Consider the following 26,714-nt stretch of genomic DNA (forward strand, 5'->3'; position numbering starts at 1 on the left):
AGGTGAAACCAACGCACACTTCTTGAAGCAACAGGCGCACTACACTGAAATGCAGCCCCCCTTCAAAATCTGCACTTCAACCAAATGTTGCGGTGAAGTTCTCCAGCTGACAATGTGTCAAAAAAATTGCACCTCTTAGGGCAGTGTTTCTCAAACTCTGGTCTCCAGCTGTTGTTGGACTACAACTCCCATCATCTTGCTAGCCAGGGATGATGGGAGTTGTAGTCCAACAGGTGAAGACCAGAGTTTGAGAAACACTGTCTTAGGGAAAGTGCACACGAATCCGCGTGCAGTCATACCTCATGTTACGTTTGCTTCATTTTATGTTCTTTCAGGTTACGTCCCGCGGCGACCCAGAAGTACCGGAAAGGGCTACTTCCAGGTTTTGCCGCTCACGCATGCGCAGAAGTGCAAAATGATGTCACATGCATGCGCAGAAGTGGTGAATCACAACCCGTGCGTGCGCAGACACGGGGCTGCGGGTTGTGCTCTTTTCATGTTGCAAACGGGCCTCCGGAACGGATCCCGTTCACAACCAGAGGTACCACTGTACATCGGGTTAAGTACTTAATTTGTTCCAGAGGTCCGTACTTAACCTGAAACTGTTCTTAACCTGAAGCACCACTTTAGCTAATGGGGCCTCCCGCTGCTGCTGCTGCACCACTGGAGCACGATTTCTGTTCTCATCCTGAAGCAAAGTTCTTAACCCGAGGTACTATTTCTGGGTTAGCGGAGTCTGTAACCTGAAGCGTATGTAACCTGAAGCGTATGTAACCCAAGGTACCACTGTATTGGTGAAAATTTATTTCATTGCTTCATTCCAACTCCAAGGTTCAATGACGCCCATCCCCTTCCTCCTCCTGTTGCCCCCGGGAGAAATAGTGCCATGTTTATTGCTGAACTACACAGCTGAGGTTGCCACCATTGTTCTGGCAAAAGACAGGACAGGGTGAGGCAGGGCAGTTGGGGGGCAATTTTTACTTATTTATGGGTCATCTGGTGCTGAAGTGACTTCAAATCAGTCCATTACAATCTCTTGCAGTCTAACAGGATGGCCCCTCTGGAATTTGTCACACACAGGCTGCACACACATACACATTCATGACATGGGTGTAGCCAGGATTTTTTGGGGGAGGGTGAGTTGTACAGCTCCTTTTTGGAAGGTCACCCCCAATGTGGTTGAGCTTTTTTTGGGAAAAGGCCCCCAAAATTATGTTCAGCTTCTTTTGGGGACATCACAGGTAAAAATCCCCCCAAAATAGGACATTGCAGAGGGCAGGCATGGGGGGGGGAGACTTCTGCTGGGGAAGCAAAATCTCAGTTAATTGAGTATTTTCAATGCTTTGTCAATCCTTTTTGAGGATTTGGGAGGAGAAAGCTATGCCCACAACTCATGAATCTGTAAATCCGTCTGTGCTTTGCATGACCTCTTATACACCCTTTCAAACTCATGCATTTGGAGAGGATCCCTAAACTGGCAGAGAGAGAGAGAAAGAGAGAGAAGAAGAGACTTCAAAAACAGCACAAATAAATATTTTTAAAAAAATTAAAATTGTCCAGTAGCACCTTAGAGACCAACTAAGTTTGTTCTGGGTATAAGCTTTCGTGTGCATGCACACTTCTTCAGAAGAAGACAAGGAAGACGCCTGTGCGTGAATTTGTTTTATGTGTGTAGATCAGTGCACGCTGACCAACGCACAGTCTTTGCAGTAGGGCTCTGTTCCGATGGCACGACAAACTGGTAGATTCCTATCAGCTGCAGCCTTCCTCCATCTTCACAGCCGTTGTAACATACCGCTTGTTATTATCTGCCTGTTCTGCCGTTGAGGACTTCTTGGATCATTCTTCGTCTGGCTCCTTCCCTTTGACCTTACCACCTTGGGTGACCCTGCTGGGAGTACGAGATTCCCGACGGCTTCGCTCACAAGGGTCATAGGAACATGCAAGCCCACTCACCACGACAAGATGATGATCCAGCGAGTGGGCAAATTTTTAAAAATGTAGTATAAACACTGACAACTGGGAAACACTGGCCTGTGAGTGCTCCAGTTGGAGAACAGCCTTTACCAAAGGTGTCATGGGCTTTGAAGACACTCGAACTCAGGACGCAAGGTGCTAAGAGGAAGGCATGCTTGGCAAATCCACACCGTGATCAACTCCTGCCCGGAAACCTATGTCCCCACTGTGGAAGGACCTGTGGATCCAGAATTGGCCTCCACAATCACTTACGGACTCACTGTTAAAACTGTGTTTATGGAAGACAATCTTACTCAGCTACGAGGGATCTCCAAAGAAAGAAAAGAACACTTCTTCAGATACAGTCATACCTCGGGTTGAATATGCTTCATGTTGAGCGCGTTTGAGTTGCGCTCCACGGCAACGGAGCGCGTTACTTCCAGGTTTCACCGCTCGCACATGCGCAGATGCTCAAACTGACGTCACGTGCATGCACCGAAGCGGCGAAACGCGATGCGTCTGTGTGCAGATGTGGCGTCGCTAGTTACATTTGCTTCAGGATGTGAACGGGGCTCCGGAATGGATCCCGTTCGTATCCAGAGGTACCACTGTACACAGATACAGCACAAACTGTTAGCAATACAGGACGTAGCATTTTACATTGAAATACAGGACACATATGTGTGTTTTTGTATGCAGTGTTTGGGAGGAAATAAGACGGTAAATAACAAATAAGAAACTAAATATTGATGTATGTAATTTTTATTTCTTAATTATATTTAGTGGTAGTATGGCTGTATTGTTTTTCGTAACATAAAATCATTCAATAAAAATTATTTATAAAAAAGATGAAAGAAATACAGGACACTCCGGTATTATAACAGGACGGGTGGCAACCTTCTGCGCAAACACTGGCGGTGGATGCGACGCAGCGGCACATCCCCTTTGCCCGGCCAGACGGCTCCAGAAACCGGATCAGACCCATCTTCCCATTGGCCAGGCCGGCGAGAGGTGCTCCGCTCCCCGCGCTGCGATTGGCCGGCGCGCATTCCACCGTGGCCGCCGGCCTCCGCCCTGCGCCTTTTATAGCTATATCTAGACGGCGCCTTGGCGAGCCCCGCAGAGCGCGGCTCCGGGACGCGCGGCGAGGCGTCGGCGAGAGTTTCCCCGCGTCGGACGCGCCTCCGCGGGGCTCGGGCCGCGCGCCGCGCCCGTTGCAGAGAAGCAGCGGCTCTCCTTGCCTCCCACCCCCGACGGCGCGGCCATGGCCTTCGCGCTGCTGCGCCCGGTGGCGGCGCGCGTCCTGTACCCGGAGCTGCGCCTGCTGTCGGAGGAGGACGACGCGTCGGAGGACGACGAGGAGGCGCGCAGCGGAGGCAGCAGCGACGCGTCGGAGCGCTCCTTCGGCTGCTGTCCGGCCGCTGCCCGGCCGTCGGGCGGGCCGGTGGTAGTGGTGAAGCAGCGGCAGGCGGCCAACGCGCGCGAGCGGGACCGGACGCAGAGCGTGAACACCGCCTTCACGGCGCTGCGCACCCTCATCCCCACCGAGCCGGTGGACAGAAAACTCTCCAAGATCGAGACGCTGCGCCTGGCGTCCAGCTACATTGCGCACCTGGCCAACGTGCTGCTCCTGGGCGACGGCGCCGACGACGGGCAGCCCTGCTTCCGCGCCCTGTGCGGGGCCAAGGGAGACGGGATGGAGCCGGGCAAGCAGCCGCGCAGCATCTGCACCTTCTGCCTCAGCAACCAGAGGAAGGGGGTGAGTCCTGCCGCCCGAGGGGGCTGCGGCTGCGGGAGTCCAGGATAGCTTAGAAGCGCTCAGCCTTCGGGTCCCTAATCCTTCATCTGGATGCATGGGCATAGCCAGGATTTTTGTTGGGGGGGGGAGAGAGAGATTGGCTGGAGGGGCAGAGCCGACCCGATGGGTCAGTTAAGTACAGTGGTACCTCGGGTTACATACACTTCAGGTTACAGACACTTCAGGTTACAGACTCCGCTAACCCAGAAATAGTGCTTCAGGTTAAGAACTTTGCTTCAGGATGAGAACAGAAATCTTGCTCTGGCGGCACAGTGGCAGCAGTAGGCCCCATTAACTAAAGTGGTAAAGGGACCCCTGACCATTAGGTCCAGTCGTGGCCAACTCTGGGGTTGCGGCACTCATCTCGCTTTATTGGCCAAGGGAGCCTGCATACAGCTTCTGGGTCATGTGGCCAGCATGACTAAGCCGCTTCTGGCGAACCACAGCAGCGCACGGAAACGCCGTTTACCTTCCCGCCGGAGTGGTACCTATTTATCTACTTGCACTTTGACGTGCTTTTGAACTGCTAGGTTGGCAGGAGCAGGGACCGAGCAATGAGAGCTCACCCCGTCACAGGGATTCGAACCGCCGACCTTCTGATCGGCAAGCCCTAGGCTCTGTGGTTTAACCCACAGCGCCCTCAGGTTAAGAATGGACCTCCGGAATGAATTAAGTTCTCAACACGAGGTACCACTGTATTTCTATTGCCCCCTTCCTTGGCTACACCCATGCCTGGAAACAATTACTCAGCAGCACTCTGCGCATGCTTAGAGGCATGCTTTGTTTGGCAATCATGGCCCCCTGATGCAAGGCAGGGGCCTGGCATTCAGAAGCAACTCCCCAGGGTGGGGAGGTTTATAAAAGCCCTCATTTCCCAGCGGGCTAGCAGATTGTTCCCTTATACACAGGTCAGTTTTGCTTCTCCTGGGAAAAACCCTAGGTGCGAGGTAGGCAATCACCTCCTCCTATCAGCTAAGGGGATTCCAGTCAGGCCAGCAGAGTTGGTTCTTCATTTGATGTGTTTGTATATCCCTGTGCTTTTTATAGACTGTGACAAACAGTGCTTGACTCCAAACCCTCTGTTCAGGGCCAGAGCTAAGACTTGAATCAAATGTGATAGTAATAATAATAATAATAACAAACAACTTTTATTTATATGTCACCCTCCCCTGCCGAAGTCGGGCTCAGGGCGGCTAACATCAAATATATAACACTGGTATAAAACCAAGCAATAATTAAATTACTTCCTAGAAACAGGTCAGAATCAAATTAAAGTCTAATTAGATGGCTTCCCGCAGGATTAGGGTTGGGAACAGTAAGTGCTCATCAGGAGAGAGTGTCTCTGGACATGTGCAGAATGGTTTTCTCTTACTGTTTAAGCAGGGGTGTACACCTGCACTCACCAGGTTGGGGGAAAAGGTTGGAATTCCTGGCTTCTCCAAAGGCTTCAGTGCAGAAACTTCCAATGCTAGAAGTTTATCCCCCTTTGTGCAGATGGGTATACTGAGGTTGGAAGATGGTGGCTAGCCCTTAGTTCACTGATGAACAGGTCTAGGTCCTGATCTAACACCAGCCCTCTACAATTATTTTTATTGACTGCATTTATACCCCAGCTGTGGCATACATCTCCCCTCTCTTCATTTAATCTCCACCTCAACCCTGTGAAGTAGGTTAGACTGAGGGGCATCACTGGCCGAAGGTCACTCAGTGAAGCTCCATGGCAGAGGTTGTAATCGAACACTCTAATCACAAACCTCTAGGATAGCAAGGCACAGCGTTAGTTCTGAGTGTTTGCACATACCGCCTGTTTTCCATCTACTTCCTGCATCTCCCCACTGCAAAATAGTGATTGGAGGGCTGTAGTCCGACATGGCTTCCATCTCTACTGGGCTGGCCCTCCTGGACCCGGCCCACTCTTCTGACAGTGGGGAGATGAGGAGGCTTTGGCCTTCATAACTTGATGGTGGGCCACTTGCATAAAACAGGATCCCGGAGTTGAATGATCTTTGGTCTGATCCATCTGGGCAGTTTTTTTGTTTTTCGAGGTAGTTAGTGCAGCCAACAGATCCTCAAAATATTTGAAACTCCTACAGACAATCAATTGGCACGGCATTCATCCTGACTTGCTTGTATCAGGGGTCAGCAAAGTTTTTCAGCAGGGGGCTGGTCCACTGTCCCTCAGACCTTTTGGGGGCCCGGACTATATTTTGGGGGCAAAAAATGAATTAATTCCTGTGTCTCACAAATGATGCAATTTAAATAAAAGCACACATTCTACTCATGTAAAAACACCAAGCAGGCCCCACAAATAACCCAGAGGTGCATTTTAAATAAAAGCATATATTCTACTCATGTAAAAACATGCTGATTCCTGGACCATCCTCGGGCCAGATTTAGAAGGCGATTGGGCCGGATCTGGCCCCCAGGCCTTAGTTTGCCTACCCATGGCTTATATGGTGGCTAGGGTGCACCCAGTATTTATTGAGCACTCATCCTGTTCTGCTTGGCGGGGGGGGGGGGGAGTGTCTCCACATCTTCCCATTCAGGCACTCCACACTTTTCGATCCACTTTCCAAGTGCTTGTTTCAAAAGTGGTTTTGTTGTGCAGGACAACAGAACCGTTAAACCCATTTTATTTGTGCACACCTGAAATTCTGGTGTACAAAACAGACGGTCTGGAGGCATCGCCAGTCTGAGCTGCATTTCCTTGGTTAGATCAGGCATGGTTCCCTGTTTTTCCCCTGAAAACCCAGTTTTCAAATTACACTGAATATATATGTTTCAATGGAGATACGGAAATAAAACACCAAGAAGACGCACAATGGCAGACAAAAATCCATTTCAGCTGCTCAGTCTTTTCCAGATCACTTTGTTTTCTCAGTTGTCAATGGAGAAAGTGATAACATTCAGTTCCTGAAGAGATAGCCTGGTTCCAAATAATGTTTTTTTGCATTTGCTTTAGGGACCCTTGTTGTTGTTCTTTGTCCTGATTTAGTATAATGCTGCTTCCAATATTCCTTTATAAGGTTGCTTGCAAGCTGGGGTTAGAATCATAGAATCATAGAGTTGGAAGAGACCACAAGGGCCATCGAGTCCAACCCCCTGCCAAGCAGGAAACACCATCAGAGCACTCCTGACATATGGTTGTCAAGCCTCTGCTTAAAGACCTCCAAAGAAGGAGACTCCACCACACTCTTTGGCAGCAAATTCCACTGTCGAACAGCTCTTACTGTCAGGAAGTTCTTCCTAATGTTTAGGTGGAATCTTCTTTCTTGTAGTTTGGAGCCATTGCCCCGTGTCCGCTTCTCTGGAGCAGCAGAAAACAACCTTTCTCCCTCCTCTATGTGACATCCTTTTATATATTTGAACATGGCTATCATATCACCCCTTAACCTTAGTTTGGGTTTATAGAGTTTATAGTTTGGGTTTATAGAGTTTATAGAGTTTATAGTTTGGGTTATATAGAGAGAGAGAGCAAACTGTGGCTCAGCACTGCCATGGCTTGGGCTGTTGCATCACCCACAGAGTCTACTGCTTGTGGAATGGCAACCAGGAGGTCTTTGGGCAGACAGAGGTAGAAGGAAGAATAATAAACCATGGATGGCTTGTGTGTGTCTGATGCAGAACATGCAATAGTCTATGGCTAGTACAAACCATGGACTATTGTTATGTCTGAACCAGCCTATATATTCAGTAATGGTTGTGGGGCGCCAGCATATTGTCACCATTGGGTGACGGTGACCTTTAGCGTTATGGAGGGCCAAAGGTTCTCCACCCCTGATCTAGGGGTTGCCCACTGATTCTGGTGGGGTTGGTATCCTATTATGAAAACTGGGGCTTGCCCCTTGATCTCCAGCGTGACAACGACATGGGGAGGAAGGGGTCATTCTGTTCTTGCAGAGTTGCCTAAAAATTCTTTAGGCCAAGCCTGTTTAATGTCTGCAGGTCATTTTTACACTGATGCTCTTTTGCACCAGCAAACATTTCACGCTTGCATCGCCCAAGGGAACTGAAGGATTTGCACCAATGCATGAGCCTCAGAGCATCTTTTATGAACGAGCTTTTGCTGTCTTTCCTCTTCTGAAACCTTGTAGGCTCTTCTGGCCGCAGAGGCTACAGACTTCGCTAATCATCTTCCCCAACCTTGTGCCCTCCAAATAATAGGATCGTAAGGTTGGAAAGGACCCAAAGAGTTAGCTCGCAGCTCTCCCTAGAGTGGAACTGAAAATTCTGTCCGGTTTTATGTAATCAAGTTGTACTTACACATTCAAGCGCCTTTTCAAGTTTTGCTCGTGAAATCTGACTTAGTTGGAGAACTTTTAAAATACATAAACTTGCCTTCAGATGTCTTTTAAAAATAAGATAGCTGCTTATTTCCTTGACATTTGATGGGAGGGCGTTCCACAGGGCGGGCACCACCACCGAGAAGGCCCTCTGCCTGGTTCCCTGTAACCTCACTTCCCCCAGTGAGGGAACCACCAGAAGGCCCTCGGAGCTGGACCTCAGTGTCTGGGCTGGACGATGGGAGTGGAGACGCTCCTTCAGGTATACTGGGCTGAGGCCGTTTAGGGCTTTAAAGGTCAGCACCAACACTTTGAATTGTGCCCAGAAACGTCCCGGGAGCCAATGTAGGTCTTTCAGGACCAGTGTTATGTGGTCTCAGTGGCCGTTCCCAGTCACCAGTCTAGCTGCCGCATTCTGGATTAATTGTAGTTTCCGGGTCACCTTCAAAGGTAGCCCCATGTAGAGTGCATTGCAGTAGTCCAAGCTGGAGATAACCAGAGCATGCACCACCCTGGCCAGACAGTGCGCAGGCAGGGAGGGTCTCAGCAGACTAGATAATTCCATGCTAACTGGATCCTCTGCGGCAGAATGGGGCTGTGCGACTGGCTGTTCACCAGAAAGTTGGTGGTCTGAGGCCACCCAGGAACAGCTGTGGGCAGAATTCCTGCATTGCAAGGGACTGGACTAGATGAGGGGTCCTCATTCTGTGATTCTATTTCGAGCTGCATCTGCAGCATCCTGTGTTCCTTATCGGGGTTCCTAGATGTTGACAGCACCACTAACAGCAGGTCAGCTTCGCAGTGAGACTGACTGTGTCTCTGGGTAGTCTAGCCTCGGTAATGAGGACGCATGTATCATCTCCCCATCTTTGGGTCTTTGCAGCACTTTAACGGACTGTCAAGGGAATTCAACATGACATTTTCACAACATGACATTCAGCTGAATTTTACAGCCAAAATGTAGAATCCAGCAGCAGGAATAAAATCATATTGAACATTCCTGCACTGCTGGGGTTTAGACTAGATCAGGCATAGGCTAACTCAGCCCTCCAGATGTTTTGGGACTACAACTCCCATCATCCATAGCTAACAGGGCCAGTGGTCAGGGATGATGGGAATTGTAGTCCCAAAACATCTGGAGGGCCGGGTTTGCCTATGCCTGGACTAGATGATTCCTCATAGTCGCTTCCAATGCTACAATTCTGTGATTAGCAGCTCCATTCAGTAGCTTCTAATTATTGGAAGAGCACATGGGTTTTATGTATAATGCCCAGTCTAGCATCTCTGGTTGCAGGGAAAGACATCTGGTGGTCAGCAAACAGACAACTGTATTGATTTTTGAAGAGCAATGCTCTGCTCCAAATATTAAGCAGTCTTCACCAATCCAGTGCCCTCCAGATGTTCTGCAACTGCAACTCTTCCCCAGCCACCATGGCCAATGATCAAAGATAATGGGATCTGTAGTGTGAAGCAACTTCACAGGTTGTTGGAAAGAGAGAGGGGAATGTTGGCAGGATGACTGCGGTGTGTGGGTTTTGTCCTTCAAGCCATGGTAGTTTCAACTTCCAAAAATGGAGATGATGATGAGGGGAGCCCAGGATATGCTTGTGTTTTGTTTTGTTTTGAAAAACTGGCTCGATCGAAAAGTTTTCTTTTCTTTCTAAGTGCTGGGAAGGAGTGCGACCTTTTTGGGAGCTGGCTGTCATTCCAGACTCGCTCCGGCTTCCGGCTATTCCCCAGCTGGTGATGACATCATGACCTTCGCCATGGCAACCTTCTGTGAGGACATAAGCAAGACTCCTGGCGGGGAGAGGCAGGAAGGGCGACACTCCAGGTCCCATGCCCCCTTCTGCCAAAATGGCCATTGCTCTTAGTCCCTTAAGGTCTGGGTGCATCTCTTCCCGCACGTCACATGCTGGAACATGCTGGCTATGCGCTTTCTCCAACCGGAGATGGCAACCCGGCTGCCCCATTGCACGCTGCTGAAAGGGGGAAAGACAGTAGATCAGCTTGCGTGAGTTTTGCGTGCAGATGATCCTGGGTTCAAACCCCGCTATCTCCAGGCACAGCTGAGAATGACCCCTGCCTGGAACCCTGGAGGGCCTCTGCCAGTTGCTGTGGGCAGTACTGAGCTTTGTGGAGCCAGGAGGCCAGACTATGAGTGCAAAGCAGATTCCCAGGTTCCATCGGGTGTTCAGTGAAGGCGGTGAAGGTCCTGTGTGAGTGTCTGGAGGAGGTTGGGGGATGGATGGTGACTAATGGATTGAGGCTGAATCCTGACAAGACAGAAGTATTGTTCTTGGGGGACAGGGGGTGGGCAGGTGTGGGGGACTCCCTGGTCCTGAATGGGGCAACTGTGTCACTGAAGGACCAGGTGCGCAGCCTGGGAGTCATTTTGGACTCACAGCTGTCCATGGAGGCACAGGTCAATTCTGTGTCCAGGGCAGCTGTTTACCAGCTCCATCTGGTACGCAGGATGAGACCCTACCTGCCCACAGACTGTCTCACCAGAGGGGTACATGCTCTAGTTATCTACTACTGTAGTAGTTACCGTATCTACTACTGCAATGCACTCTGCATGGGGCTGCCTTTGAAGGTGACCCGGAAACTACAACTAATCCAGAATATGGCAGCTAGACTGGTGACTGGGGGCATCAGCCAAGACCACATAAAACCAGTCTTGAAAGACCTCCATTGGCTCCCAGTACGTTTCCGAGCACAATTCAAAATGTTGGTGTTGACCTTTAAAGCCCTAAACGGCCTCGGTCCAGTATACCTGAAGGAGCTTCTCCACCTCCCATCACTCTCCCAGGATGCTGAGGTCCAACTCCGAGGGCCTTTTGGCGGTTCCCTCATTGCGAGAAGCAAAGCTACAGGGAACCAGGCAGAGGGCCTTCTTGGTAGTGGTGCCTGCCCTGTGGAATGCCCTCCCACCAGATGTCAAAGAGATAAACAACTACCTGACATTCAGAAGACATCTGAAGGCAGCCCAGTTCAGGGAAGTTTTTAATGTATGACATTTTAGTGTATTTTTGGTCTTTGTTGGAAATCACCCTGAGTGGCTGGGAAAACACAGCCAGATGGGTGGGGTAGAAATAATAAATTATTATTATTATTATTATTATTATTATTATTATTATTATTAATGCTTCCCCTGCAAAAGCCTCTCCTCTCAAGTTTGAAAAGCAAAGGCATTCGCTCTTTCCGTTTCTCTATTTAAGGCTGGGAAAATGAGAAGCCTGAAAATTCATTTCTCTATATTTCTGCTCCACTTTGCAAGTCCTTGTCACCGGAGTTTAAAGCCCTCTTGAAACCCCCACCTACTTGCCATCGTAATTTGCCCAGAGATATCTCTACGCTTTAAGTAACGCACAAACCCTGAGCCCTTTCAATACCTAGTAATGACCCTGTTCTGAGACCAGTGGCAGGATTCGGGCTCTCAAACGTCAGCAGCACCCTGTGTGGCACTAAAATTTGGTGACCCCGGCCTCTTGCGCTTTGTTCTGCAGCATTGCAGTGGTGCCCGCTGCGGCCAAACCGGGCACGCCACCCTAAAACCGCCTCTGCCAAGGCATTCGGATCGCATGAGCGCTGGCTGCTGGGCTGAGATGTCACCTTGAAAGGAATCAAATGGTGCATTGCAGGAGAAGGTTCAGCTTGGAGAACACGGTGCCTTTCAAGCCAGCTAGGCTGCCATGAATGACTTTGGGGTGCCAAGTGGCAAAAGGCTTAAACTAGCCTGGCAAAGCCTCACCCACCAAGACCGAACTCTCTGCTCCCCAGTTGGTGTTGTTGTTTAGTCGTTTAGTCGTGTCCGACTCTTCGTGACCCCATGGACCAGAGGAAGGATTTGGATTTGGATTTGATATCCCGCCTTTCACTCCCTTTATGGAGTCTCAAAGTGGCTAACATTCTCCTTGCCCTTCCTCCCCCACAACAATCACTCTGTGAGGTGAGTGGGGCTGAGAGACTTCAAAGAAGTGTGAGTGGCCCAAGTTCACCCAGCAGTTGCATGTGGAGGAGCGGAGACGCGAACCCGGTTCCCCAGATTACGAGACTACCGCTCTTAACCACTACACCACACTGGCTCTCCGTCACGCCAGGCACTCCTGTCTTCCGCTGCCTCCCGCAGTTTGGTCAAACTCATGCTGGTAGCTTCGAGAACACCGTCCAACCATCTCATCCTCTGTCGTCCTCTTCTCCTTGTGCCCTCCATCTTTCCCAGCATCAGGGTCTTTTCCAGGGAGTCTTCTCTTCTCATGAGGTGGCCAAAGTATTGGAGCCTTAGCTTCAGGATCTGTCCTTCCAGTGAGCACTCAGGGCTGATTTCCTTCAGAATGGATAGGTTTGATCTTCTTGCAGTCCATGGGACTCTCAAGAGTCTCCTCCAGCACCATAATTCAAAAGCATCAATTCTTCGGCGATCAGCCTTCTTTATGGTCCAGCTTTCACTTCCATGCATCACTACTGGGAAAACCATAGCTTTTACTATACGGACTTTTGTTGGCAAGGTGATGTCTCTACTTTTTAAGATGCTGCCTAGGTTTGCCCCAGTTGGTGAGTGAAGAGTTAATCCTGATCTCTGCAGGATTGTAGAGTGACAGCAACTGGTGGGCATGTGGATGTGGTTTGAGAGGTGGGAATGGTCTCACCAGCTAGTGGTCACCAACCCCTGCCACAGATAATTATCTTTGCATGCATTGGTTTGTAATTAGCTTTTTTCTTTCTTTCTTTTTTTCATAAACGAAAGGAAATATTGCTAGGGGTGGTGGGGAGGGAGTTGTCACAGTACCAATCTGGATTGTCCCAAAACGTGACCCCTACTCAGAGTTCATTAGTTGAAAACGTCTTTGACAATGCAACATGCAGCTTAGGGCTATGCCTGCAGGATGGTGAGCCTTAGCCCTGGTGGGGGGCAGGTGTAGCCCCCCAGGCATCTCTGACTTGCCCCCAGGACTCTCCCGAGGTCACAGCCGCCCCCTTTCCCATCCCTGTTTTGCCCCATCCTCAAGTGCTTTTCGCTTGCCTAAAAAGACGCTACGTCTTGCTTGCCTGGAAAGAGGACAGTGAGGGTTGTGCAAACGTGACGCCGCTTCTGTACAAAAGGCATTGATTGCCCTGCCCTCTTTGGCCCCCGGAACATTACACAGACGGGAAGGTGGCCCTCCATCTAGATTATCCTCCACCAGGGCCAGGGCCTTCTCAGTGATGGTTCCGACCTGGTAGAATGCTCTGTCCCATGAGACCAGGGCCCTGCAGGATTTAACCTCCTTCTGCAGGGCCTGTAAGACAGAGCTATTCTGCCTGGCTTTCAATTTGAACTTAGCCTGATCTTTTATTCCCTTTCCTTCCCTCCCTCTCCCCATTTTATGAAGATTATCCTCTCTGGGATCCCACAGCTAATTCTCCCCTGGTCTCCTCGCTGGCCCAAATAGGACTAATTTAGCCAGCTAGCCCTGGGGATCATCTAATGTTTATTGGATGGATTTCCCCCCTAAATTGATTTTTGATTGTATTATTATTTACACTTTATACTATAATTTATGCTGGTTTTTTTGTAGCATCAATTAAGTGTTTTAAATTTGTTGTCAGCCATCCTGAGCCCGGTTTCCTGAACTGGGAAGGGCAGGGTATAAATAAAAATTTATTATTATTATTATTATTATTATTGTTGTTGTTGTTGTTGTTGTATGAAAAGAGTCCCCCACTCTGGCGTAGTGACTAAGAAGCTGAGGTTCAAATGGGGGAGCCTGCTGCAATTTCAGGCTTGTGAGTCCACCGGGTGAGTGAGTGACTTCCGGCCCCCTCCAACATGCATCTACCTTGGGGGGTTGTTGTGACTGTTGCAAGATAATGCAGGTGAATTGCTTTACAGTGGTACCTCGCAAGACGAATGCCTCAAAAGGCGAAAAACTCGCAAAACGAAAGAGTTTTCCGTTTTTTGAGTTGCTTCGCAAGACGGATTTCCCTATGGGCTTGCTTTGCAAGAGGAAAACGTCTTGCAAGTTTGTTTCCTTTGCCTTGCAAGTTTGTTTCCTTTTTCTTAAAACCGTGCATTCACTTCGAGGAGCAACTCATAGCATACGGTGTGGTAGCCTTTTTTGAGGTTTTTGAAGACTTTGGTGATTTTTGAAGCTTTTCCAAAGTCCGTGCTTCGCAAGACGAAAAAATCGCAAGACGAAAAAACTCGCGGAACGAATTAATTTCGTCTTGCGAGGCACGACTGTACTTGCTACATTTCTGCTTCCTCTTCAGGGAGCTCAGTGTGGCATGCATGGTTCTTCTCTCTCCCCCCCCCCCATTTAATCCGAACCACAACCCTGTGAGGTAGGTTAGGCTGAAGGGCAGTGAATGCCCCCCCCGTCACTACCCATTGAGCTTCATGGCAGAGTGGGGGTGCAAACCCTGGTCTTCCACAGCTCCTAGCACTCTAACTGAAACTGTTAGAAACTGAAATATAGAAGCTAATCGACAAATAGCACCTTAGGTTACGGATGCCACAATGGAATGTTTCCTGTTTCCCCCATTTTTCCCTGATGAGATTTATTGCTATTACTATTCATTTACCGTATTTTGCGCTCTATAACACGCACCAGACCATAACACGCACGTAGTTTTTAGAGGAGGAAAACAAGAAAAAAAATACTCTAAACGAAATAGTGGATATATGATTTTTGTGGTTCATGCTGTGGCCACAGACATGTGATCTGACAGTGAGTTTGGAGTAGCCCAATGCAAAAATCCTGAGGATCCATGTGGATCTATACTTTGTAACCATGGAGGAGGGAAGGAAGGGGAATCATGGATCCTCTGCTCACGACTGCAGCAGATCTCCCCCGTCACCCGCAGGCATTCACTCCATAACATGCACAGACATTTCCCCTTACTTTCTAGGAGGAAAAAAGTGAGTGTTATGGTGCAAAAAATACGGTAATTTCTATACAGCTTTGAATTTTAAAGAAAAAAGATATTCATTGCTGTTTACCTTAAAACATAACACAAAACAATCGAGAAACAACTAATTCAAGCTTCAAGGGAAATATTTCAGATCCTTCTCTAAATGACAATTTGCTTTACCAATATTTATTTATATGGAACTCCTATTTGGGGACTTCCCTGGCTTTTTCCTGGCCCATGCAGGACCAGTCTGGATAGTTAGCCTTGGCGAAGACTTGACGTTTTCATCCCCAAAAAAGTTTTTGATTTGAGTTTCCACTGAAATGAGGATGTATTTTAATGTTTTGATGTTGCATTTTAAACTTGTTTTTAAGTTGTATTTCAATCAAGTTGTTTTTATATTGGGTGTTAGCCACCCTGAGCCTGGTCTTGGCTGGGGAGGGCGGGGTATAAATAATAATAATAATAATAATAATTAGCCTACTTATGTAGCTGCCACAGAGCAGAAGGACTCTAGGAAGGCAGTGTGGTGTAGTGGTTAGAGTGTCAGACTTGGACCTGGGAGATTAGGGTCTTCGCCTACCTCACAGTGTTGTCATAGGAATTAATTAAAGAGAGAGGTGAACCATGTACTCTTTGGAGGAAAAGGGGGGGGGGTATAAATGCAATAAATAAGCTTTTCCGCTGACCTGCTTAAGAAAGCTAGAGGGGCCTGCCAGATGTCACTCACCAGTCTGGCATCCAGAGAACTCCATGTGGTCACGATTGGGCCCGTGCCAGTCGCAAAATGCGCCCGGTGCCTAGGGAATTAATTTTTTTATATATACATTTTTATTAGTTTTTTAACATATCATTTTCAACAGTAATTAAACATACTTTTACATCTTATTCAATTTTTTTGACTTCTACCAGTCCTGTCTGAAAATTGTCCAATCTAATCTCTTAGTGTTCATTTCTTATCTTCCCCTATTACGTTTCAAACTCATAACCAATATCTCTATCTTTTCCTACTTTGTAACACTTCATATATTTCTCCTTACAAAACTTCTTGTAGTCCTACTAGCGTAATTTGGTGCCTGGGGAATTCCTAGCATTGACTCCAACCACTGCACCCCACAGCCTTGGGCAGGTCCGGCGCTTAGAATCATAGAATCATAGAATCATAGAATCATAGAGTTGGAAGAGACCACAAGGGCCATCGAGTCCAACCCCCTGCCAAGCAGGAAACACCATCAGAGCACTCCTGACATATGGTTGTCAAGCCTCTGCTTAAAGACCTCCAAAGAAGGAGACTCCACCACACTCCTTGGCAGCAAATTCCACTGTCAAACAGCTCTTACTGTCAGGAAGTTCTTCCTAATGTTTAGGTGGATCTTCTTTCTTGTAGTTTGGATCCATTGCTCCGTGTCCGCTTCTCTGGAGCAGCAGAAAACAACCTTTCTCCCTCCTCTATGTGACATCCTTTTATATATTTGAACATGGCTATCATATCACCCCTTAACCTCCTCTTCTCCAGGCTAAACATGCCCAGCTCCCTTAGCCGTTCCTCATAAGAAGGCATCGTTTCCAGGCCTTTGACCATTTTGGTTGCCCTCCTCTGGACACGTTCCAGTTTGTCAGCGTCCTTCTTGAGCTTCTTTCAACGCTTTCTCTGCCTTCCTTCCAGGGCATCCGCCGGGATCTGGGCGGGGGCAACTGCCTGAAGGCGAGAGGCGTGAGCCATCTGAAGGTACTGCGGAGATGAGACGAAGCAGAGACAACCGCCTGTCTGAGAAGCCAAGGTGGGCTTGACGCCTGGGGCGGCTTGAGTTGAATGTTCCTGACTGGGGCAAGAGGGTAGGGTGACTGGAACCAGGGTGGGCTCGGTGCTGGCGGGTGACAATCTCCAAGACGACGGGGAAGATGCGGACTCGGGGGAGACGGCAGAGGGTGGGAACGAAACCACCACCCCCGAACCAAGCTGCGGCGCAATGAGGGATTGTGGTTTGCCAAGGAGAGATGGACAAGCCATTCCTTGGACTTCCGCCCAGATCCAGGAGGAGTCACTCCGCCACCGGTGCTTTTCCAGTAGGGGAGAGGGCACGATAACTTAGTGGATCCCGGGGGGGTGTGGCAGGAGCTCCTGAGACCTCTAGCCTACTTTCGAACGGACAACATTGAAACAGAGCTTTATCCAAGATGATTGCTGGTCCGTATGATCGCTGTCGGTAGTTGTTGTTATTTCTTCATTCAGCGGGGCTCAAAAATAAAGTTATTTTTCACATCCTTGGGTGACTCTCTGTTTGCTGCTGTGTCCCGGAGTCTTCCTTTATTCTCAGAGGCTCATCCCACTAAGGAGAGCTTGGCTTGGCCCCCATCCCACTTACTAATAAAAATGAAATGGTTCTCAATAAAATTAAGCAAAGCTAAAGAGCAGAATGAACTGAAGCTGCAGCAAGCTGGAAGCAGCGTAAGGTTGGGCGTTATCAGGGAACAGATTTCCGTAATGTTTCTAGCTGAGAACAATTCCAAAAGGGGTGTGTGTGTGAAATCGTAGAACTACAGGGCTACAGGACTATGGCGGTCATCTACTCCAACTGCCTGCAATGCAGGAATCTTTTGCCCAGCATGGGGCTCGAACCCACGACCCAGAGATTGAGATTCTAATGCTCTACAGACCGAGACTCTGAAGCTCCACGTGATTCGAGCCTCAGGCTTACAAACTGAGCTATTTGATCCACATCTCAACATTTATGCAAGCCTAACTTGCATATTAAAGGGACGCGGGTGGCGCTGTGGTCTAAACCACAGAGCCTAGGGCTTGCTGATCAGAAGGTCAGCGGTTCGAATCCTTGCGGCAGGGTGAGTTCCCGTTGTTCAGTCCCTGCTCCTGCCAACCTAGCAGTTCAAAAGCACCTCAAAGTGCAAGTACATAAATAGGTACCGCTCCGGCGGGAAGGTAAATGGCGTTTCCGTGCGCTGCTCTGGTTCGCCAGAAGCAGCTTAGTCATGCTGGCCACATGACTCGGAAGCTGTACGCCGGCTTCCCCAGCCAGTAAAGCGAGATGAGCACCGCAACCCCAGAGTCGGTCACGACTGGACCTAATGGTCAGGGGTCCCTTTACCTTTACCTTTTAACTTGCATATTAGCTTTACATTAAAAGGTGTTAAATACCATTGATATAGGGCTTTTAAGTAGTCCTTTAAAGATAAAGGGACCCCTGACCATTAGGTCCAGTCCCAAACAATTCTGGGGTTGCGGCGCTCATCTCGCTTTAAAGGCTGAGGGAGCCGGCGTTTGTCCACAGTTTTTCCGGGTCATGTGGTCAGCATGACTAAGCCGCTTCTGGCACAACACCATGGCAGAAACCAGAGCACATGGAAACGCCATTTACCTTCCCCCCAGAGTGGTACCTATTTATCTACTTGCACTTTGATGTGCTTTCAAACTGCTAGGTTGGTAGGAGCTGGGACCGAACAATGGGAGCTCACTCCGTCACGGGGATTTGAACTGCCAACCTTTCAATCGGCAAGCCCAAGCCGCACAGTAGTTTAACCCACAGCGCCACCCGCATCCCATAGTAGTCCTTTAGGTCTGATGAAATTCTATTACGGTGGAAGTCATCCTGATTTTTTAAAGAAAACTCACAGCAGTGAACCTTTGCAGCAGCTGATCCTTATGTTGACAGGTCGCACCGAGAACTCAGACAAATTTGGACACTGTGTCCCCTGGATTCGGGTGCAAAACTTGCAGTGGGGGACACCACTGGAAACTCGCAACATGGGAAGGAGCATGTCTGATTTATCTGGTCTGGGAAAGGTGAAGGGTGTTGAGGGTGACTCTATGGCCCTGGATGACTCAGAGGCTGACCAGCCCAGCTGTGGAGACAGGAAGCTTGGGATTCATTTCCTAATAGGCCTGCACGATTCCCTTTTATAGACAGGAGCCTTCGTTGCCCAGCTTAAAGACCTTCCCTTCCCAGTCTCTTAAATAGGTCTTTGCCACAAGCAAGCTGCTTGGAGGTGCTCAGCAGAGCCAGCTTTGGAGGGTCAGGGACTGGCAGGAACCCCCGGCGTAGCCAAAGGGAGGGGGTGCTGCCCCACCAGCACTGCTGCGCCCACAAGAATCAGAGAAAGCCCATGAGAAGACAGGCTGCTCCGGGTTCTTGCTATGCTCAGTGACCCCCAAACTACAGTTGCTGGTCAGGATGGGGTTAATCAGCTGCTGGATTTGCTTTGCTGTGAATCATGATGAGGTTTTGCTCAAGTTAAAGTTCCTTTTTTTCTTGCATACACTCTCTTGGGCTTCTTTTAGGGCTACCAGCCAATTAAAGGATATTCAGCTTATTTTTGTTTGTTTGCTTGCTTGTTAAAATTTGTATGCTGCCCTTCATCTGTTGACCTCAAGGCAGTTCACACCATGAAAATGCAAGATAAAAAAGACAAAATACATGACAAACCAATAATCCTCCCTCCCACAACACATTTTAAAGGGTATTGGATGTTAATCAGCTCAAGAAAGTCCTGATTGAAGAGAAACTTTCTTTTTGCATTTCAAAGCTGTATAATGAAGGTGCCAGCCGAACCTCCCTGGAGAGAGCATTCCACTGCAGAAAAGGCCCCGTTCTGGTGTTGCCACCCTCCAGACCGCTGATCCTCCAATGAAGGAAACTCTACCCCCTTTCTGATCAACTAAAGGAGGGGCAGCCAACATGCCCAATTGTCTGGGACGATGGGAAGTGCAGAAGAACGTCTAGAGGGCATTGTGTTGGCTACCCCTGATCTAAAGGGTCTTGGCCGCCTTCAGTGGCAATCTCACCTGCACTGCACCATGCAAGAACATAGGAAAGTGACTATCTATTTTCCCAGTCCGGTACAGTCATACCTCAGGTTACATATGCTTCAGGCTGCGTTATTTTCGTGTTACAGACCACCGAAACTGGGATGGGTTACTTCTGGGTTTTGGAAGCCGCACATGCACAGAAGTGCTAAATTGCGCTTTGCACCTGCACAGAAGCACCAAATCACAACCCGCATGTGCGCAGACGTGCTGCTACGGGTTGCGAATGCTGCGGGTTGCGATCCCGCAAGGATCACGTTCGCAACCCAAGCATCCACTGTATTATCTCCTGCAGGGACAGAGGAGCTGGAACTCTGCAGATGGACTGCAGCCCGTCTCTTCCTCAACAGCGCGAGGATGACAGCTCACCCAACTAGCCTGCTCTGGCTGGCAGCTTGTCTCCAAGGTCTCAGGGTCTCCCTTTCCCATCCTCACTCAGCAAGAATGGAACATCCTACCATCTGGAAGCTGGGGGGAGGGGGGACACACACACTGTCTCCTGCCCTGCAGCGTGTTTGTTCCCCGATAGCATCTTTGGTCAATATGTTGTCCCAAGGAACAAAAAAGCTGCCAAAGCAAATTTGTCCTGGAAGAAGGAGGGTGTGAATCTGAGCGTGGTCCAAAAGAAACAATTGCTGGTCAAGCTGGATCTCTGATTTTTCTCCCTTATAGCTCTGAATGTATCCGTGTCTACTCAAAACGAATGTAAGGATGATAAGAAGAGTTTCTGCTGGATCAGGCCAATCGCCCATCTAGTCCAGTATCCTCTTCTCACAGTGGCCAACCAGATCCCTCTGTTGGGAAACTAATAATAATAATTCATTTACAGTTGATGCTCAGGTTGCAAACGTGATCCATGTGGGATGCACGTTCTTAACCTGCAGCATTTGCAACCTGCGTCTGCGCACGCTTGGGTTGCAATTCGGCACTTCAATTAAAGTTAGACATCAAACATTAAAAACTTCCCTAAGCAGGGCTGCCTTCAGACGTCTTCTTAAAGTCAGATAGTTGTTTATTTCCTTGACTTCTGATGGGAGGGCATCACTACCAAGAAGGTCCTCTGCCTGTTTCTCTGCAACCGCACTTCTTGCAGGGAGGGAACCTCCAGAAGGCCCTCGGAGCTGGACCTCAGTGTCCAGGCTGAATGATGGGGGTGGAGACGCTCCTTCAGGTATACTGGACTGAGGCAGTATACGGCTTTAAAGGTCAGGACTTTGAATTGTGCTGGAAACCTACTGGGAGCCATGTCAATCCTTGAGACTGACCAAGAAACTCCAGCGGGTGCAGAATGCTGTGGCGAGACTCCTTACTGGGTCCTTGCCGTGGGATCACATTCACCCGGTGCGATACCAGCTGCACTGGCTCCCGGTGGAGTACAGGATCAGGTTTAAGCTAGTGGTTTTAACCTTTAAAGCCCTATACGGCCTAGGACCCTCGTACCTATGGAACCGTCTCTCCTGGTATGTCCCACGGAGGACTTTACGGTCTGCAAATAAAAGCATCTTGGAGATCCCGGGCCACAGGGAGGTTAGGCTGGCCTTGACCAGAGCCAGGGCTTTTTCGGCCGTGGCCCCGATCTGCTGGAACGCTCTGTCACAAGAGACTAGGGCCCTGCAGGACTTGACATCTTTCTGCAGGGCCTGCAAGACGGAGCTGTTCCACCAGGCCTTTGGCCAGGGCACAGCCTGACCCCCTCCTTCTGTAATCCACATAGAACTCTAGCCCAATGGTTGCCATTACAGTGGTGCCTCGCAAGACGAAATTAATTTGTTCCGCGAGTTTTTTCGTCTTGCGATTTTTTCGTCTTGCGAAGCACGGACTTTGGAAAAGCTTCAAAAATCACCAAAGTCTTCAAAAACCTCAAAAAAGGCTACCACACCGCGTGCTATGAGTTGCTCCTCGAAGTGAATGCAGTCTGACCCCCTCCTTTGGTAATCCTCATAGAACTCTAGCCCAATGGTTGCCATTAATTTGATTCTGAATTGATTTTAGAATGAATTGATTTTAGAATGAATTGATTTTAGAATGTATTTCAATTAATAGATTGTGATTTTATGTAAATTGTGTTACTTTTACTGTTAGCCGCTCTCAGCCTGGCATCGGCTGGGGAGGGTGGGATATAAATAAATATTATTATTATTATTATTATTATTATTATTATTATTATTATTATTATTAGGTCCTGGCAGCCGGCAAGCAGGACAAGGGCCCTCCACGCCTTCAGTTTCCTGAAATTCAGAAGCATTTTTGTCTCCAACTACGGAAGCACAGCATAGTCGTTGTGGCTAGCAGCCCTATTAATTTATCTGATCATCTTGTAAAGCCGTCTAGGTCAGTGGCTGTGAGTTCCGTAGTTTAACTATGTCCTGCATGAAGCGAAACGGATTTTTAAAGTTCCCAGTACTTTTGCATGCAGCCTTTGGGAGAAGTTCCCGTTTCCAGGCTGAAGTCAGTAGAAGCCAACCCCTTAGGAAAAAAAGCAGCATCTTATATTCCCATTGCCTCTGTTCTCCCAAAGAAAAACAAGCCCTGCTTTTAAGAGGGCTGGGGATATTTATTTACAGAACGCAGCGGCCATTCCCAGTCTCCCCAGTAAAGCCCAGTGGCCGGAATGCGGTGTTTTTTTAAGACTCTCACGGCTGTTTATTGGGGTCTGGGATGGATTAGACACAGTGAGAACAAACTGCTCCCCTCCCACCCTGGCCCCACCTGGGACTTTCGCTCACAGCTGCACAGAGCAATCAAGGACCATAAATCAAAACCCAGAGGGGGAGTTGTGGGGGGGGGGAGGCAGGGAACTGGAAGAGAACCTTCAAGACCAAGGGTGCTGGGCTCCAGAGCGTGGGGCTGGGTGGGGGGGGGGAGGAGGAGGGAATTCCTTCTGGTTCTCTGTGGGGAACAGCAGGGATGGCGTTCCTCGTTCTTCTCCCACACAGCTTGTGAGTCAGCGTGGTTTGGGGTGGGCTGGACGCAAGGAGCAAAAGGAAGTTTTGTGGAGCACGCAGGGAGGCAGCTGTGCGCCGATTCCAGAATATAAAGGATGCAATGCTCTGGACATTTCTGGATTTTATTTCTCATAACCCTGGAGCTCGGGATCACCCTAACAAAACAGCCTTGGGTTAAATTCAGCCCAGAGAAAATAAAAAATGCACGTGGGACAGAATCGCACCTGGGCAAAAGCAACCTTCTTTTTCTTCTCTTCTGCCTCCAAAGGCTCAGGATTTCGTCCTGGAATCACTGTCTGCCTCCTGAAATTACACACACAAACACGTCACCTAAGCACTTCCCTGCAAATGGAAAACTAGAGCAGCAGGCAAAAGACTGGCCTGAGCAGGTTGTGTACGATGGGTTAGCTTTCTTACTGCAGGGAGTTTGCACTAGGAATGCAGAGGATTTTCACTCATTTCAATTTTGGGACCAAAAAAGGAGGGCCTCGGGTATAATTTCCTGGACCTTTGAAGTTAATCTTTATACAGTGGTACCTCATGTTACATATGCTTCATGTTACAGACTCCGCTAACCCAAAAATAGTGCTTCAGGTTAAGAACTTTGCTTCAGGATGAGAACAGAAATTGTGCCCTGGCGGCGTGGTGGCAGCAGGAGGCCCCATTAGCTAAAGTGGTGCTTCAGGTTAAGAACAGTTTCAGGTTAAGTACAGACCTCCGGAACGAATCAAGTACTTAACCCGAGGTACCACTGTATATCTAATCTAAATCTATCAACTTTTCAGACAGTTACTTGTCTCCCAAAACAGCTCAATGAAAAAATGTTCTCTGTTTTCATTTTAAATCACGGTGAGGCAGGCCCAAGGTAGTTTGAGATTTATCTGGGCAATTTGCATCAAGGGTTTCTGACTTTCAGCAATATACACAGGCATTCTCCATTTCAGTGTGAATTTAAACAATTGTCATTAGCAAGGAGAAGTGCCCATCTCTGGGCCGTTTAAGAGACCCTCATTCTCCAAAGATGGTGGAATTCGGAGAGGCAGACCGGAGGCAGAGGCTCAAAAGGGCTCCATTCACTTCCAGTCCTTAGAGAGACAAATTGCTCACTTTGCCTTTTGGTGTGAGTTGCTTTTCAGGACCAAAACACACCATACAATAATTCCAGTGTAGCACAAAACCCATCAATCACAGGAGTTTCTGTTGTTCCGGATCGAGGATGCTATGAAATCACAGATGTGTTCAAAAGCAAGTTTGTTTTTAAAAAATGTGTTACAGTGGTACCTCAGGTTACATACGCTTCAGGTTACAGACTCCGTTAACCCAGAAATAGTACCTTAGGTTAAGAACTTTGCTTCAGGATGAGAACAGAAATCGTGCTCCGGTGGCGCAGCGGCAGCAGGAGGCCCCATTAGCTAAAGTGCTGCTTCAGGTTAAGAACAGTTTCAGCTTAAGAACGGACCTCCGGAACGAATTAAGTACTTAACCTGCGGTACCACTGTACATGGAAAAAATGTATGAGAGAGAGACATTGCACATACCTTTGTAAATCAATAAAATCATTAATAAAAATACATTAAAAAAGAAAGTGTCTCCCACTTTCTCTCCCTCTGCCTATTTATTTATTGCATTTATATTTCACCTTTTTCTCCAGTGTGTTCGCCCCCTCCTCAGTTAATCCCCACAACAACTAGCAACTCTACCAAAAGGAATTGTTGTGAATCACAGAATCTTAGAAGGGACCCAGGGGTCATCTAGTCCAACCCCCTGCGATGCAGGAATCTCAGCTAAAGCACCCATGACAGATGGCCAGCCTCTGCTTGAAAACCTCCAAGGAAGGAGAAATCCACCATCTCACACGGGAGTCTGTTCCGCTGCTGAACAGCTCTTGCTATCGGAAAACTTCTCCAAATGTTTAGTCGGAATCTCCTTTCTTGGAACTCGAAAATGAGAAATACTTAGGGACGGGGGGCAGATTTTGTCCTTGCTCAGGGTGCCATGTTACCAAAGTCCGCCCAGCAACAACCCTGCGAGGTAGGTTAGGCTGAGAGGGGGCCAGGCTTCGCTGCTCAGAGCGCTGAGCCAAAATAAAAAGAAGGAGAGGGTGGGCACCAGCACAGGACCATGCCAGGTTATCACAGGACCCCAGGCTATCAGGTGTTGACGCCAGGGCCTCCCCTTTCTCTCTCTCTCTCTCTCTCTCTCTCTCTCTCTCTCTCTCTCCCTCTTCCTGCTCTCAGAAACCCTCGAAACAACTCTTGGCTGCGTTCTCTGAGACAGGAAGGTGTCCCCAAGTCTCAGGAAGGAAAAACACTCCGTGCTGAACCCACAAAGACTGTCTCCGTGGGGCTGGGGTTGGCGGGGCTCCAATCCTGACATCACCTGGGAACTGGAACCCGGAGCACAGCTGCGTTCTTCGTCTTCATCTTCTTCTCTCCCGTTCCTTTTTTTTTTTGCAGTTGTGTTTTTCAGAATTCTTTTTATAGCTCTTTTCCCCTCCCAAATATTTCAGGCTCTTGAAAACATTTAAACCCCCCCCCCCAAATCTAAGATGTTGAGCTGGAGAGAGAGAGAGAGAGAGAGAGAGAGAGAGAGAGAGAGAGAGAGAGATGAGGGTGGACCAGGCCTCTCTTGCCAGGAATCCACCAAGGCAAACCTTTAGCTGCTCCCCATTTTGCTGCGAAGGAAACAGTTCCCATTATAAAAACACATCAATACTCAATTTAAAAAAGGGGGAAAATCCATAATGGTTGCATCCAATTTACAATGCCTCTAGAGCAGTGGTTGCCAAACTTTTGAGGGCTGCTGCCCCCTTGGTTCCACAAATTCATCTGCAGTGCCCCCTACCCTATTAAAAGCATTATTCAGATAGTGGTTTGCACAACCCGCTAAGAAAACAGCGCAGCAAAAACCACAAACAATTAATTGCACATTTATCCAAAAATCCAGTTAAAGCTAATTCGTTTAATTCAACAAAATAAATAAACTTGGGTTCATGAGACCAGCTTTTCAAAGTCTGATGCTTATTCACACCTCCAGTGCCCCCTGCCAACCTCTTACCTCCCCACCCACCCTGACCCCACCTGGGGTTCTACCAACATTCTGCCCGGACACTGAGGTCCAGCGCTGAGGGCCTTCTGGCGGTTCCCTTATTGCGAGAAGCAAAGCTACAGGGAACCAGGCAGAGGGCCTTCTTGGTAGTGGCACCCGCCCTGTGGAACACCCTCCTACCAGATGTCAAAGAGAACAACAACTACCAGACTTTTAGAAGACATCTGAAGGCAGCCCTGTTTAGGGAAGCTTTTAATGTTTGATGCATTACTGTATTTTAATATTTTGTTGGAAGCCACCCAGAGTGGCTGGGGAAGCCCAGCTAGATACAGTAATCAACAAGGGAAACCCACATGACCTGAAAGTGTTGCTGTGCAATGCCAGGTCAATGATGAATAAAATCACTGCCATCCACGACCTGATTGTGGATGGAGGATTTGACCTGGCATGTGTGACAGAGACCTGGTTGGATGAGGCAGATGGGCCTATCCTTGCCGCTGCCTGCCCACCAGATTTCTCTTACGCACAGCAACCCAGGTCATGTGGGCGGGGAGGGGGGGTTGCAGTGATTTTTAGGAAGTCATTAGTCTGCACCAGGCGTCCTATTGGGAAGACCCAGTTTTCTGAGTGCATGTTCTGGAAGTTGGGCAATAGGGGCAGTACAGGATTCCTACTGGTGTACCGACCTCCCCGCTGCACCAAGGATTCCCTGCCCGAGCTGCTTCAGGTCGTGGCGGATATGCTCCTGGAGACACCTAGCTTGGTTGTCCTGGGGGATTTTAACATCCATGCCGACACGACCTTACAAGGGGCCGCTCGGGACTTCGTGGAAAGCATGGCCTCCATGGGGCTGTCCCTGAATAAGTCTGGCCCAACTCATAGCCACGGACATGCCTTAGACTTGGTGTTTACCTCTACGGATGTCGGTGATCTGACATTAACTAAAAGCGAAACAAAAGAAGTGCCAT

The 26,714-nt window shown here is 48.7% G+C and overlaps 1 protein-coding gene across 1 annotated transcript; it reads left to right on the forward strand.

Moving 5' to 3' along the window:
• Positions 1–3,091: 3,091 nt before the first annotated feature.
• On the forward strand, positions 3,092–17,197 carry TCF15 (transcription factor 15). Its single transcript, XM_079980058.1, has 2 exons — positions 3,092–3,715; positions 16,601–17,197. The coding sequence occupies exons 1-2, from the start codon at positions 3,221–3,223 to the stop codon at positions 16,676–16,678; spliced, it is 573 nt and encodes a 190-aa protein (XP_079836184.1). The 5' UTR covers positions 3,092–3,220; the 3' UTR covers positions 16,679–17,197.
• The last annotated feature ends 9,517 nt before the right edge of the window (positions 17,198–26,714 follow it).

This window comes from Podarcis cretensis (assembly GCF_951804945.1).
Source record: "Podarcis cretensis genome assembly, chromosome: 6".
In the NCBI taxonomy this organism is placed as follows: Eukaryota; Metazoa; Chordata; class Lepidosauria; order Squamata; family Lacertidae; genus Podarcis; species Podarcis cretensis.